The 12,487-nt window shown below is 45.2% G+C and overlaps 1 protein-coding gene across 1 annotated transcript in view; it reads right to left on the bottom strand.

Annotated features, from left to right (window-relative positions):
- The window catches only part of GRM7 (glutamate receptor, metabotropic 7), a 318,538-nt gene that overhangs the window by 39,895 nt on the left and 266,156 nt on the right, over positions 1 to 12,487 (bottom strand). Inside the window, 1 exon segment of the mRNA XM_009882884.1 lies at positions 2,765 to 3,700. Coding sequence (XP_009881186.1) covers positions 2,765 to 3,700 — 936 coding nt within the window.

Genomic DNA, 12,487 nt, shown 5'->3' with positions numbered 1-12,487 from the left:
CCCAACATCCCCGGCCCCAGCACCCCCCTCCCCGGCCATGGGCTGTGGCGAGGAGAAGCGGCCGGTGCCGCTGGCTCTGTGTGGTGGCAGGGACGTCCCCTGGGCTGGAGCACAGCACAGCAAAGGGCTCTTTGCTTTGCCCAGTGCCCTCCTCTGAGCTCTCTGTGAAATCCAGTTCATCATCACCTCTTTTGCTGTCCTACACGAATTTGTACAAGAATCTTATGCTTTCAAAGGAGGACAGGGTAATTCAGCTCTGTGACTGCACGGAAACCTAAAGCTTTTGCTACAAAATGATTTCCAGCGCTGTCAGCAGCCTTTGAAATTCTTTGGGTCTTTCTATCACCTGGTTAAATCTTTGCAGACAACAATTTACAGCACTCAGCGTGGTGGGCTGCGGGGCTGCGCCTTCCTGGGCAGGGAGCTCCAAACCCGTGCTCTACTCCCCACGTCCCACCGGAGTTACAAACGGGCCCGACTGTGTTTAAAGCCGCTTATGCTGTTTCTTATCTCTCCCTCAACAGGGAGAGCAGAGGTGTCTGAAGCATTTCTAAGACTTGGCAGACCTCCTTTCCAGTTGAAATTAATTCCCTTTAGGGATGCAATAGCTGCCTGTAAAGCCCATTGCAGAGGGGAGACGATACGTGAAAATCGCCATAGTCTCTGCTTCCTCCTGGGCGATCCCCTCTTCCACCGGCAAACTGAGGCCAAAACATTGCAAATCTCTGTACAACCAACCTCCTGAGTGGCAAAGGACAAAGCTCTGGTGCAGGCACCTTCCTATGGAGAAAACCTGCAGCCAAAGCGCAGACCTGCCTGAACGACACCGCCTGTCTTCCTGCAATTTTACTCCAATAATCCCTAAGTTTAACAACTGCAAATTTGGAAATTATATCCCTGGCCCGAAATGAGATGTGTTAGCTGGGATCTGAGATTTGCTCACTCATTTAAAAGATGCAATAATTTTACCCACAGTGGTGACCTTGCCCAAGCCTTGTGCTAAAGAACAAATGTTAAATGAAGATAGAGGGGAAAAAAAAATAGCAAGAAGCCAAAGCTCCTTCGTGCACAGGGAAGTTTGGGTTCAGTAAGTGGGGATAACTGACAGTACGCTACTAAATCCATGCCAGATCTGTGGGAGAGCATCTGAGATGAGGTCACTGATGCAATTCAGTTGGGGTACACTGGGGAAGCAGATGGGGTGAGGGCTGGGGAGGGTAAAGCAGTCTGACAGCAGCTCAGGACAGCCAAATATTTTCATTTCTCCCTAGAGTCGCAGGCGTTTGCCAAATTGCTCTGAAATTTCAGCTAGCTCCAAACAAGATTAAGAGAGAAGTAAAACCAGATCGGTATCCCCGAGCCTCAGCTGGAGCTGCCCCGGACATCAGGATGGTAGACTGGTTTGAACACTGTTTGCTCAAAATGCACAGAGCAACTAAGGTTCTCCCTTCGTAAATATCTTCCATGCAATTCTGAAAAGGTTTCTTTTTCTTGCCCATAGACCTTCCGGCAATGTTTTGGAAAATGAATTGTATTGTCCTCTGGCTCTTTATTACTGCTGTCTTTCTCCAAGGCTACCATCCTACCAATAAATATAATGGGAAGAAGGGAGTGAGTTTCTCCTTCTTCCTTTGTGTGAGATAAGAGAGGCTGTTAACGTTCGTACCTAAACCATGACAGCATCGGCTGCAACGCGCTGGGTTGGGATCCCAGCTAGCTGCTGGTCCCAGCTGAGCTGATTCGATATATTTACAAAAACCACTTTAAATGCAATTTCTGCAGGCAGCAAAGTCCAAAGTTGACCAAGTTTTGCATCTCTTCTCGTGCACGGCTGCTCCGACTGCTGGGACGTATTTCCCTCAGGTGCCCAGCTCCCTTCCTGAGGTGGCCGTGCCCGCAGGGCTGTGAGCACGGGATGGAAGCTATGTGCACGTGAGCCCTTGGATGGACACACCGCAGGGTCCTCTGCACCATCTGAAGCCCCTCAAAGCCAACGGGAATCTTTTAATCGAGCCTGATGGTGCTTTGGAGTAATTAATTTTCATAACAATCCAACTAATGGATTAGATCCTAATGTTTGGATGCTTTTTCCATAACATTTTGGACTGGCTTTTGGTGAACAAACTCCAAGGGCTTAAGTGGACCTCACTTATGAAGAGAAGCAACTTGGCATTCATCCCAGGACTCTGGCTGTACCCTTGCCATGAGGGTGATCCTACCTGGGCTAGTTTAAAAATAACCAATACAGAGTGTTGGTCTACTCTCAGGAGCTGGAGCTCAGGACAGACTGTTTACCCTGCGCTGGGAATGTGCCCTGAGGCTGCTGGTACCAAAGCACAGCACTCTTCAGACTGAGCACTGCCCTCAGCGCTGAACTCCAGAAGCACAGGAGTCTACTTGACTTGTTTTTTGATGTTTTTTTTGCTTACATCTTGTATCCAAAACGATTTAGTTAAGAGATGCCTCTCTCTGGACAATATGACAGCTAATTCCCACTTATCCAACTGAAAAGATACAATAGAAACGGATGCAACAATAAAACTAATGGCTAATATGATTGCTATTGATCATTTGCCAGTTTATCAAATGAATAGCCCACCAGCTAAATGGAGAAGGAAAATAGCGTTATATATTGCACATGTCTCGGTAATGAGCTAACTGGATAGCTCATTTTAAAATCCAAGTGAAGCTGAACATCAGTATGTAATTTATAACTGCAATGAATCCTGATACATCAGGGGCACGTTCGTTCATTTTCACCTACCTTTTCGGCTGACTGGGCAGTGCCAAAAAATATTGGAATGAAGGCAAGCCATACTATACAGGTAGTGTACATAGTGAATCCAATGGGTTTAGCTTCATTAAAATTCTCTGGGACACCCCGAGTCTTGATGGCATACACAGTACACGTAACCATTAGAAGAATGCTATAACCCAAGGAACAAATGATTTGTAGATCCGTAATGTCACATTTGAGAACTCCTCTGGCTTGATCGGGGTTCATAGTTTTCTGCTCATCATAATCTATGATGATGTTGGGTGGGTCAACCGCAAACCAAATAAAGACACCTAGAAGCTGAACAGATATCAAACTCGACGTGATCGCCAGCTGTGATGTGGGGCTTATAAGCCTAGGTGCTGTCACTGACTTTTTGCCCTGTTCAAATATGCGGTAGATGCGGTTTGTTTTAGTTAACAGGGCTGCATAGCTGATGCACATCCCCAAGCCCAAGAAGATACGCCGGAAGGAGCACACGGCAACGTTTGGTTTGGCGATCATCAGAAATGTGATGATGTAGCAGAGGAATATCCCTGTTAACAGGACGTAGCTGAGTTCCCTCCCAGAAGCCCGGACGATGGGAGTGTCGTTGTATCTGATAAACGTTGCCATGACAAAAATGGTGGCAATAATTCCCAGCATAGCCAAGAAGACGGGTATGACAGCCCAGGGCGAGTGCCACTCCAGCTTGACGATGGGTATGGAACGGCATCCCGTTCGGTTCTCGTTGGGCCGCTCGTTGTATGAGCAGAGCAGACAGGTCACCTCGTCAGCCTGGTACTGGTAGCCGTCGCAGAGCTCGCAGTGCCAGCAGCACGGCATCCCCTTCACCATCTTCTTCCTCTCTCCTGGCTTGCACGGCAGGCTGCAGACCGAGGACGGGACTTCACGCACTCCTTTGCCCCACTGCATTTCATCGATCTACAAGACATGTGAAGTAGAAAGAGGTTGGTTATTTAGACGTTACTGTCAGACAGTCGGGGTGGGAATGGAAGAGGGGAGGACCAAGAGGGAACCTGCAACTGAGGAAAACCAAATGGATAAACATTACGCAGGGTAGACACCTGGAAAAGCACCGGGACCTACACACGCTAGTGTCTTCGCATGGCACTCTGATACATGACTGTCTTTACTGCCTTCATTTTTCATTTTTATTAGTAGTTAATTCCGGTGGAATGACACACAACATTAGATAGAACAGTGGAGAGTAACCCTCTTCCTTGTTTCATGAAAATTAATAAGAACACGACAATGACTTGAGGGAAGCAACAGTTACATTCACAAAACTGCTTTTCATGCACCTAGAGCTTGGGGCTTCTTACCGAGACCAGAACAAGGGAGCTCCCTTCTTGGAACTACTACTGACCGGACTAATATTATAAATGAGGTGAAAATGTGTCTTATATAGGGCATGGAATCGGTGAGAAGGTGGCATGATCTGCAATATGAGCCATGTAAGAAATACGAAGGACAAAGAAAATAGTCATCAATGAAAAATGCAATAATTAGACAATATTTCATTTCAAAGTCACATTCTGCTTTTGAAATACCGTATATGCTTCTGGGAATGCAAATTATTAATGATTATATTAAATAAATGGAAAGTCTCACTTGTTCCGTAGTCTTAAGAAACCTGAACTCCAAAGTATGTGCACAACGGCTCCCAAGTACTGCAGAAAATTAGACTCACAAATCATTTAAAAATATTCCAGACTAAAGCCACTAACCAGTTTCCAGGAACAAGGGAGGTTTAGCATTGGAGGATCCCTAAAATAGTCCAGACTGGAACCACTGGGAAGGTTCTGACATTCCCATCACCAATTCATCGCATCAGTTACCAACTCAGCTGCCCAGCAAAATTTCCATGGCTCCACCAGCTTCTCTCTGTGTGCGAATGTACTGCTTTTCCAAATATAAAACCTGATCTCCTGGGATAGATGTGAATAAGTGTTATTAAAAACAAAATTTCAGCTATTTTTTCTTAGGTTACCTAAATGCTTTCAGGCTGCACTATCTCCCCCACAAGTAAAGTATTCTAAATTTCTCAAATCAGCTGCCTTGATTATTAACGTAAACAGGAAGACCAGGGTTTGCCAGTTTTAAACTGAAGGATTAAGATGCACTTTCCTAATTTTATTCAAAATAGATCCTGTATCATCTTCATTTCATGTATTTGAAAAAAACCTCTGGTCACACACTGCTCAAATACCATACTATCAAGAGTCTCTGCTCTGAATGCTATAAAAATAATCCCTCAATAACAGATACTCTACAGGTCTGCCACTGCAGGAGCACGGATGACATGATTAACTGGAGAAATGGCAGATCCAGGACTCGGGAGGGTCTCGCTCTTTTGCTGACCCTGTCCCCGGGCCAGTTGGATCAGCCTGGGCAAGGCACTTCATTTTATTTTTTTTCCTCCATTTCCCCACCCGTAAGCTGGAGCTGCTGTCAACTACATTTGTAACAAAGACCTATAGAAATATTGGAGATCCATGGGGGAAGAGTGCTCTATGCTTACAAATACTACACTTCTATAAGCAAATAGAATAAACTCTTATCCCATAATCAAAAGCGATTATCTGAAAATGCTACCAATAATCTAGGAAGCAGTAAGTAAACAATTTCATAAATCATAAGAAAGTACTCTTGCAATTAACACAAATGCTGCTTTTTGAAGTAGAACATTCCATTTCAGTCACATATAGAGATAGCGCACAGAGCATTAGGGAATTTATTGTTCTCAAACCAACAGCACTTACAGACGTAGCCGGACACAGCGTACTCACAGCGATCCAACAGTTCTGCACCTTCAACTTAACACTTGACCAAGTCGGTACTGAGAGACACCATCAACTCCCCTATTGCAACTCTGCCAGATTTGGGAAGGATGCAAAACCTAGACTGTGCTCCATGCTGTAGACTTGTGTCTAATGTCTTGAAAAATCACGTATCTACCCATCATCCACTTGTCATCATGTTAAGCGGCACATCTCCAACAGTATAAGGTGCAGACGGATGCTATTATAGTTCATCCACTGAGGAGTTGATCTGATAAATGAACCACACCTGGTTCGTTGTAGGACATTCAAAAGCACTGAGAACTTCAAAGCTGGCCCCACTCCACGGTAGCTGGATCCAGCAGAGCTGCTGTCTTACAGTGGGACACTACGGTTTGCCCCACCAACACAGCACAGAGGGGGAAAAAACCCCCAACAAAACCAAACTCAACCAAACACAAAACCCAGAAAAGGAAAGGAAAAGGTCCCTCCCAGACCCAGTGCCTTTCCCACAAGCCCAGGGCAACGCAGCATCCCTCTCGGTTAGAGGGTGACTCTAACTCTTTTTTTCCCCAAGCTCTGCCAACTCCTGCATATCACCCAGTTCGTAAGTGCCTTGAGCTAGAGGGATGGGATCCATTTCCAATATAAATTCTCATTATGTTCACTACAGAACAAACATTAACAAGAAATGCTTAGTCTGTCTCATAAGGCCTAACATAATTGTTCATTTTAATGAATAAAGTAACTCAATATATGTGTATAATTTAAACATTGCTGCTTTTTCTCTCACCACCACAAACATTTCTGTAATAAGCTATTTGTTCTGAACTAAATTGTTTCACGCAATGTTTGATTAAAATAAAAATCAGTACAAAAATAATTACATTAGTGATAATTAACCTACTCGGGGAAAAAAAATAGCCATGTTCCCTGATGCGACTTTCATAACTGTGCCATTAATTTCATGGACACATTAGAAAACAATTGTGGAGGATTGTGCTCAGATTTATTGCCACCTTGCAGATTGCTTTTAGACTCCAGTTACTAAGTCAGCAGTTCAAACAGTTTTTGTATATTCAACTTTACAGATAGTAATATTTGCATGACTTCGCTCTCAGGGCTTAGCTATTAATGTCTGGTAATTAGTTTCTAAATCCGGGGCTTTAACATGATAATGGTTTTAAGCTAAGAATATGTCAATAACACATAGTCAACAGAGCCTTCTGCAAAATATCAACTAAAATCCCTTAAACAGATCACAGCAACGATAAGCCAAACTACCAGAGAAGGATGTGAAGCTACTCCAATGACTTCCCCAGACACAGCAAATAAGGTGCATCACCTCATACTGTAACTTATTTTAATTTCAGTGCCCACAGGGGATCGACAGAAAAGCCTTAGGACAAGCACAGAGCCTGCAAGGTGATGGAGGCAAAAAATCCCCATGCTTTTTTTTTCGCTTGTGATGAACAAATCGCTTTATTTGGAGAGATGAAGGCTTAAAGCATTTTCAGGATGGCACAAAAGATCACCAGAAACTAAAAAAAACCCATCTATTTAAACAGAACGACTGTTTTTGGCAGCGGCAGCAGAGCAGCTCTGGGAAGCCGCGGTCCCTCCCCAGCCCCTTCGCAGGACGCGGCTGCGCTGGCCCTCACCCCCCACTCCGGAGTCAGCCCCGTCACCTGGGTGCCCTCAGCATGGGTGTCAGCCCAGTTACGCCCCAGCACCCCTAAATCAGGTAAAGGCCAAGCTTACTCCCCCCTCTTCATTCTCTTTCTGTTTTCCGGCTTTAAACCTAAGTCAAACTCCAGCTACGTCAAAGCGGCTTTAAACATCTGTGCAGGGCAGAAGGATGATGCGTCAAACAGCAGCCCCAGAGACAGCGGTGTCTGAACCTCATCCCCAGCTGCCAAAAGAGCATCCCTGCTGGGACGGGGGTGCCGATCATCCGAGATCTGGTCCCGAGCTCTGCAGCTCACCCTTGCCTCGGAACAGCGATTTTCTCCCCTTCTTTCAGTGCCGTTCCCCGGGGACACTTTATCAGCGAGACGGAGCATCAGCCTGGCGCTGTTTCCCCCCCGACACCAGAGACGTCGCAGTTTGTGCTAGTGAGTGTTTTTAGGTGTCTTGGGACACTTCAAAAGAAAGCTACTTTAGAGGAAGAGCAAAATCTTCTAAGTATTCCTGCTCTGCTGTATTAATTATCTTAAACCTCTCTGATGTATCTTCTTTATAAACAGAAGTTAAACGGCCTTATATATTTTTTGTTTTAGTCTCTCCTACTGCTGCCCTTTCTGGCTTTGCCCTAATGTAACAACGACTGCTGTGGGAACAGACAGTGTCCTGTCCATGAACACACACAGGACGAGCGAATCACAACTTTCTAATTGAAGGTGATGGACACTCATCACTTCTCAGAGTCTTCCAGCCAAAAAACTCACAATTTTTCATCGTCAGCACCAATCAGAAACGCTGTCAAGAAACCCTGACAACATTCCCACAGCGCCAGAGCTTCATCTTCCCACCTGGCCAGCCAGACACCCATCAACCAGCAAAATGCCCCCGGGATCAGCCTCACCCAGGGTCCGCCCAGCTCCAACTTCTTCCTCCCATGGCTGCTGTGACAGCTCCTGGGAAGCCCCGGCGCGGGCAGGGATCCCGCGGCGCAAAGTGCTGTATCAACACGTGCGGAAAAGATCTTTCCTTAAAGCTTTCGGGAGAGGCGGATGGGCTCGCCGGGTTCCTGCGGGCTCCCTGTGCGGCGCTGGCATGCGGGGGATGCTGTCGGGCCACCGCCTGGGTCAGCACCCCCAGCGCCGTCGGGGCTGGTACACCAGTGTTCCAGTGGGTAACTGGTGGAGGCTTAAACCGCAATGCTGGAGGTCAGCTGTCTGTTGCTATATTTCCCCAGTAAGAAAACTCGAATTTCATTTTAATGCCTCCGATACCTGCAGGCACCCCGGGGAGAGGCTCCCTCCCGCTCCGCTCTTCTCGCACTGAACATTCAGCTCTATGTCACCTATCACGAGTAAAAACTCTCCTGACTACTCCTGACTACTCCTTGCCACCTGGAGTAAAGGACAGTTGGTGTTTGAGTACACGTATAAAAGTCTGCATAGCGTCTGCATCAACATTGTATTTAACACGTTAAGTTAATTATGATTTAAACTTCAACTAAAAAGATCACTTTTGTTCCTACATTGTAACTCCTTTTTGGTGATCTCCTAATAAGCAGTTCTTAACCTACATAGAAACCTCATTTATTTTTCTCTTTCCTTTTCTGATCTTACTTTTTCTTTCATTTAATATTTGTCATCATTTTTTACCAATCTTACCTGCTTTAAGGACACCAGAAGCAAGTTACGCTGAGCACTCTTAATAACATCTTTAATGAGATCCAAAGGCTGTTTGTTCTACGTTAAACCAAGGACATTTTTAGCACAACACCGAAGCAGAGAAAAATGCTTAATCTACAATTTTTGCAAAAATGCTTATTATCATACATTTCTGTTGACACACAATAAAACTGAAAATTAATTATTTTAATGTTTTCATATCTGGCTACAGCTTTGTGTTGTCTTCTCCCTAATGGAAGGGGATGGACCATGCATCTTCGGTATTCATCCTGCCTCCCCTGCACAATTTCTTTTAATTAAAAAAGAGCATGTACTTCCAAATGTGCATTTATAATACGCAATTCTTATCTATTTAAGTTGATAGGTTAGAGCAAATCTAGCTTCTGGAAGAAGAGGCAATCCAAGACAATTTTTCATCCTTAAGTAAGTGGCTTAGAAGGCGGGTTCCTGCCATCGGCTCCCAGCCCAGCGCTGAGCGCCGGGGCGGTCGGGGGATCACGCCGCTGCCCTCTGGCTTGTGCCCAGCGCTTCCTTCCCAGCACAGCCCAGTGGCAAACTGGTCAAGAGAGAGGCCAGTCTGATGGTCGTCTTCCCTGTTTCCCAAAACAGGCTAAGCTCGCGGTGCCCTTAATATTTCACATGCAGGAAATAACATCTCCCACATGGGGAGCAACGCTGCCATTATCACACGCTGGGCTTAATTTCAGAATATCATGTATTCATTTGAAAATTAATGCAACCAGCCCTCGCTGGCTATCGCTGTTCATTCTGCCGCAGTCATGTTTTTCCCCCTCAATCAACAACATGTTTTTTCCCCTCAACCAACTTTCAGGGGAAAGTTTGGTCCCCAAGTGCTTTCCTTCAATTCCTGCGGCAACCAAGCACTGAGCAAACCTGTGCAGCGCAAATTATCTGGTTTTGTGCTTTTTTTGAAGGGTGCTCTAAAGGCATCTGGGGAGGGGGGAAGAAAAACCTATGGCACAGCGTTAAGGGGATATTTGCACATCAGTTTCAGATTCGTATGGGGAAAATGAGAGCTCACTGTGGGACGAGCCCGAAATGCCTTCATCAAGTGACACTCCAACTGATTTCACTTGGAGCTTTCCTTCAGTGTTCAATTGTACTACAGATCACCTTGAAATCACCGGCAGGTTACTCAAGAGACACAGCTACAAGGGAGAATTTACCTGAAAAAAGCATTAATGCTCTTAAAGCTTTTTTGGGGGGAAAGATCCAACTAATGTGGCAGCAGGGATTATGAAAAATAATAACCTCTCTTAGTTCAGCTACTGGTTCACACTGCGTGGACCACAGACAAGTAATCTTAATGCTGAAGTCTCCCAGCGTCAGAAGTCCTGCAAGTCCTGTCTCGCAGGTGCCTTACCCCGCTCCCAGGAGGCTCCAGCGCTTTCCTGCCTCAATTCCCCATTTCTGGCATCCCCCTGAGCCAGGACCACACTCACTAGGATGCTCGGTGAGACTTGCCAAAGGGACTCTCTGCTGAGTACATGGCAAGTGTGATTTTTTGAAGCCCTCCAGCTTGGCCTGATGAGATGGATTTTCATGGCCATGACCACGTGCAGCTCCTTGCCACGAAGGTCTGTGCCCACCCTTGAGCCAGACCAGCACTTTAGCTTTACTCAGAAAAAATGTAATTTTTTCTAGATTGAATCTCAGAAACGGGTAAGTATTTTTCACATTTTTTTGCAAATGTTTCAAAAAAATATTCTTCTCAAGAGAGATCTGTAGAGAGGAAAGTTCAGTGATTTAAAATTGGTAGTGACAGACAGGAGTGAAAGCACCAGACATTTTTTACTAATAAGCGATACAATAGCCTTCATTCGCAGCAGCGTCTGAAAGCTGATCATACACGCAGACGACAAGCACTGTGCCTCAGCAGCCGAGAGGCACAGAGGACATGAGCACTCAAAATGAGCGCTGTGCAGAAACACCTTCTACACGCACTGTTTCGGTTCACCTTTACCAACAAACTGGCTGAGCCGAGACTCTTTCTTTGACTCGGTCTACAGAGCTAAATATCCTAGGAAAGGATCACCCTCCTTCATCCCTGGAAATTTACACTAGTTTAAAGTTCCTGTCAATCAAAGGTATTTCAGATCTTTAGTTTCTTCTGCTTTTTAGGATGGTTGGACATGTTCGCATGTATCTTATTTCAAACATACCCATGTCGCAGCTAGAATATAAATAAACTTAAATGTCATGAGGTTTACAGTAAATAATTAGATAAGGCCACCTTTTGTGTGACTCCCACCAGAGAAGGCCACAATGGCCCAGCTGACCCCCGTGCTATTTTCCAGCCAAAGATCTCAGAGTGGTAGATGAATGCATGAATACTTCCGTACCTGATAAATAGATGATGAATAGTAGATGATAAATAGATGATGAATAGTGGATGAATACTTCTGTACCTGATAAACAGGACGAAGGACACTGTCAGGTGTGATAAAGCCGTGGCACAGTGAGATGAGAGGCCAAAGCCATCAGCACACAGTTTTAGCAGGTGCCCACTGGCTCCACCAGAACTTCCCGCCTATCTGTAGTTCTGCACTTGCTCCCTGCCCGTCCTACAGCACTGCGGCCGAAGGGTGTCGTCGCGCAGGATGACGAGAAACACGCAATCCAAAGTACCAAAGCATGTCAAAAATAGCTCAACATTAGGGCAAAGCAACTGCTTACCATTTAAGCAGTCAAAATCAAATGTTCAAATGCCTGTTTCTAACACGTTCATAATGCTCAGCGATTGGCAAGTTTAAGTCTTAATTAGCAAGCCTGGATGACAATGGCACATCCAGAAGCACATCCAGGAATTCTGATTTTTCTCCTGAAAACTCCTTTTCCGTGTTATTTTTCACGGGATAGCCATGAGTTGACCTTACCCAAGTTTCGAGGAAAGGATTAGCCCTTTATGTTTGTTTATCTCTGCTTATGAGCTAATAACTTCTTTTTTCCTGTTATTTACGATTGTGAAAAAGGAATACATCTGCCAAATCTGATATACTACTTTCAAAACGGAAAGGGTAATAACTAGAGATGTACCAAATGGCATGTGTGTAATTTGGATAGCATTTATCTTCAAGTGCCTGCCAACTCAAAATGCTTTAGTTTATTTATCCTACTAATTCCCAAGCTGATTCAAAGACCACTATTTGCTAGTCAAATTATTTGGTCCCGGTTTTCCCTTTTTAAAGAATCAGCATCAATGGTACAGTAATTTTCTCATCATGCCTCGCGTGCATGGCATAATGACACACAGGCCGAGGCAGCAAGATGAAAGAAATACAAAATTCTGAGTGAAACTCAGTACCTAACTCATTTAGGCCCTAATTGGATTGCTACAGCTTTATTAATGCTATTAAATTATCCTGCTCAGGTTATACTCAGTCAATCGGTCCCTAGAAGAACTGTAGATGCTATACAGAAAATTAGGGTTGGCTGATGGGACTTTAATTATTCTGCACTTGGGGCCACTCTTCCATCAACGCCACAGTTGCGTCTCGCTGAAACCGACCCGGGGGAGGAAGAGGAGGGGGACGCGGCTGTGCCGG

This window comes from Charadrius vociferus, unplaced genomic scaffold (assembly GCF_000708025.1).
Source record: "Charadrius vociferus isolate BGI_N301 unplaced genomic scaffold, ASM70802v2 scaffold433, whole genome shotgun sequence".
NCBI classification, from domain to species: Eukaryota; Metazoa; Chordata; class Aves; order Charadriiformes; family Charadriidae; genus Charadrius; species Charadrius vociferus.
Note: the sequence above shows the minus strand (reverse complement) of the source record. Positions and strands in the feature narration are given on the sequence as shown.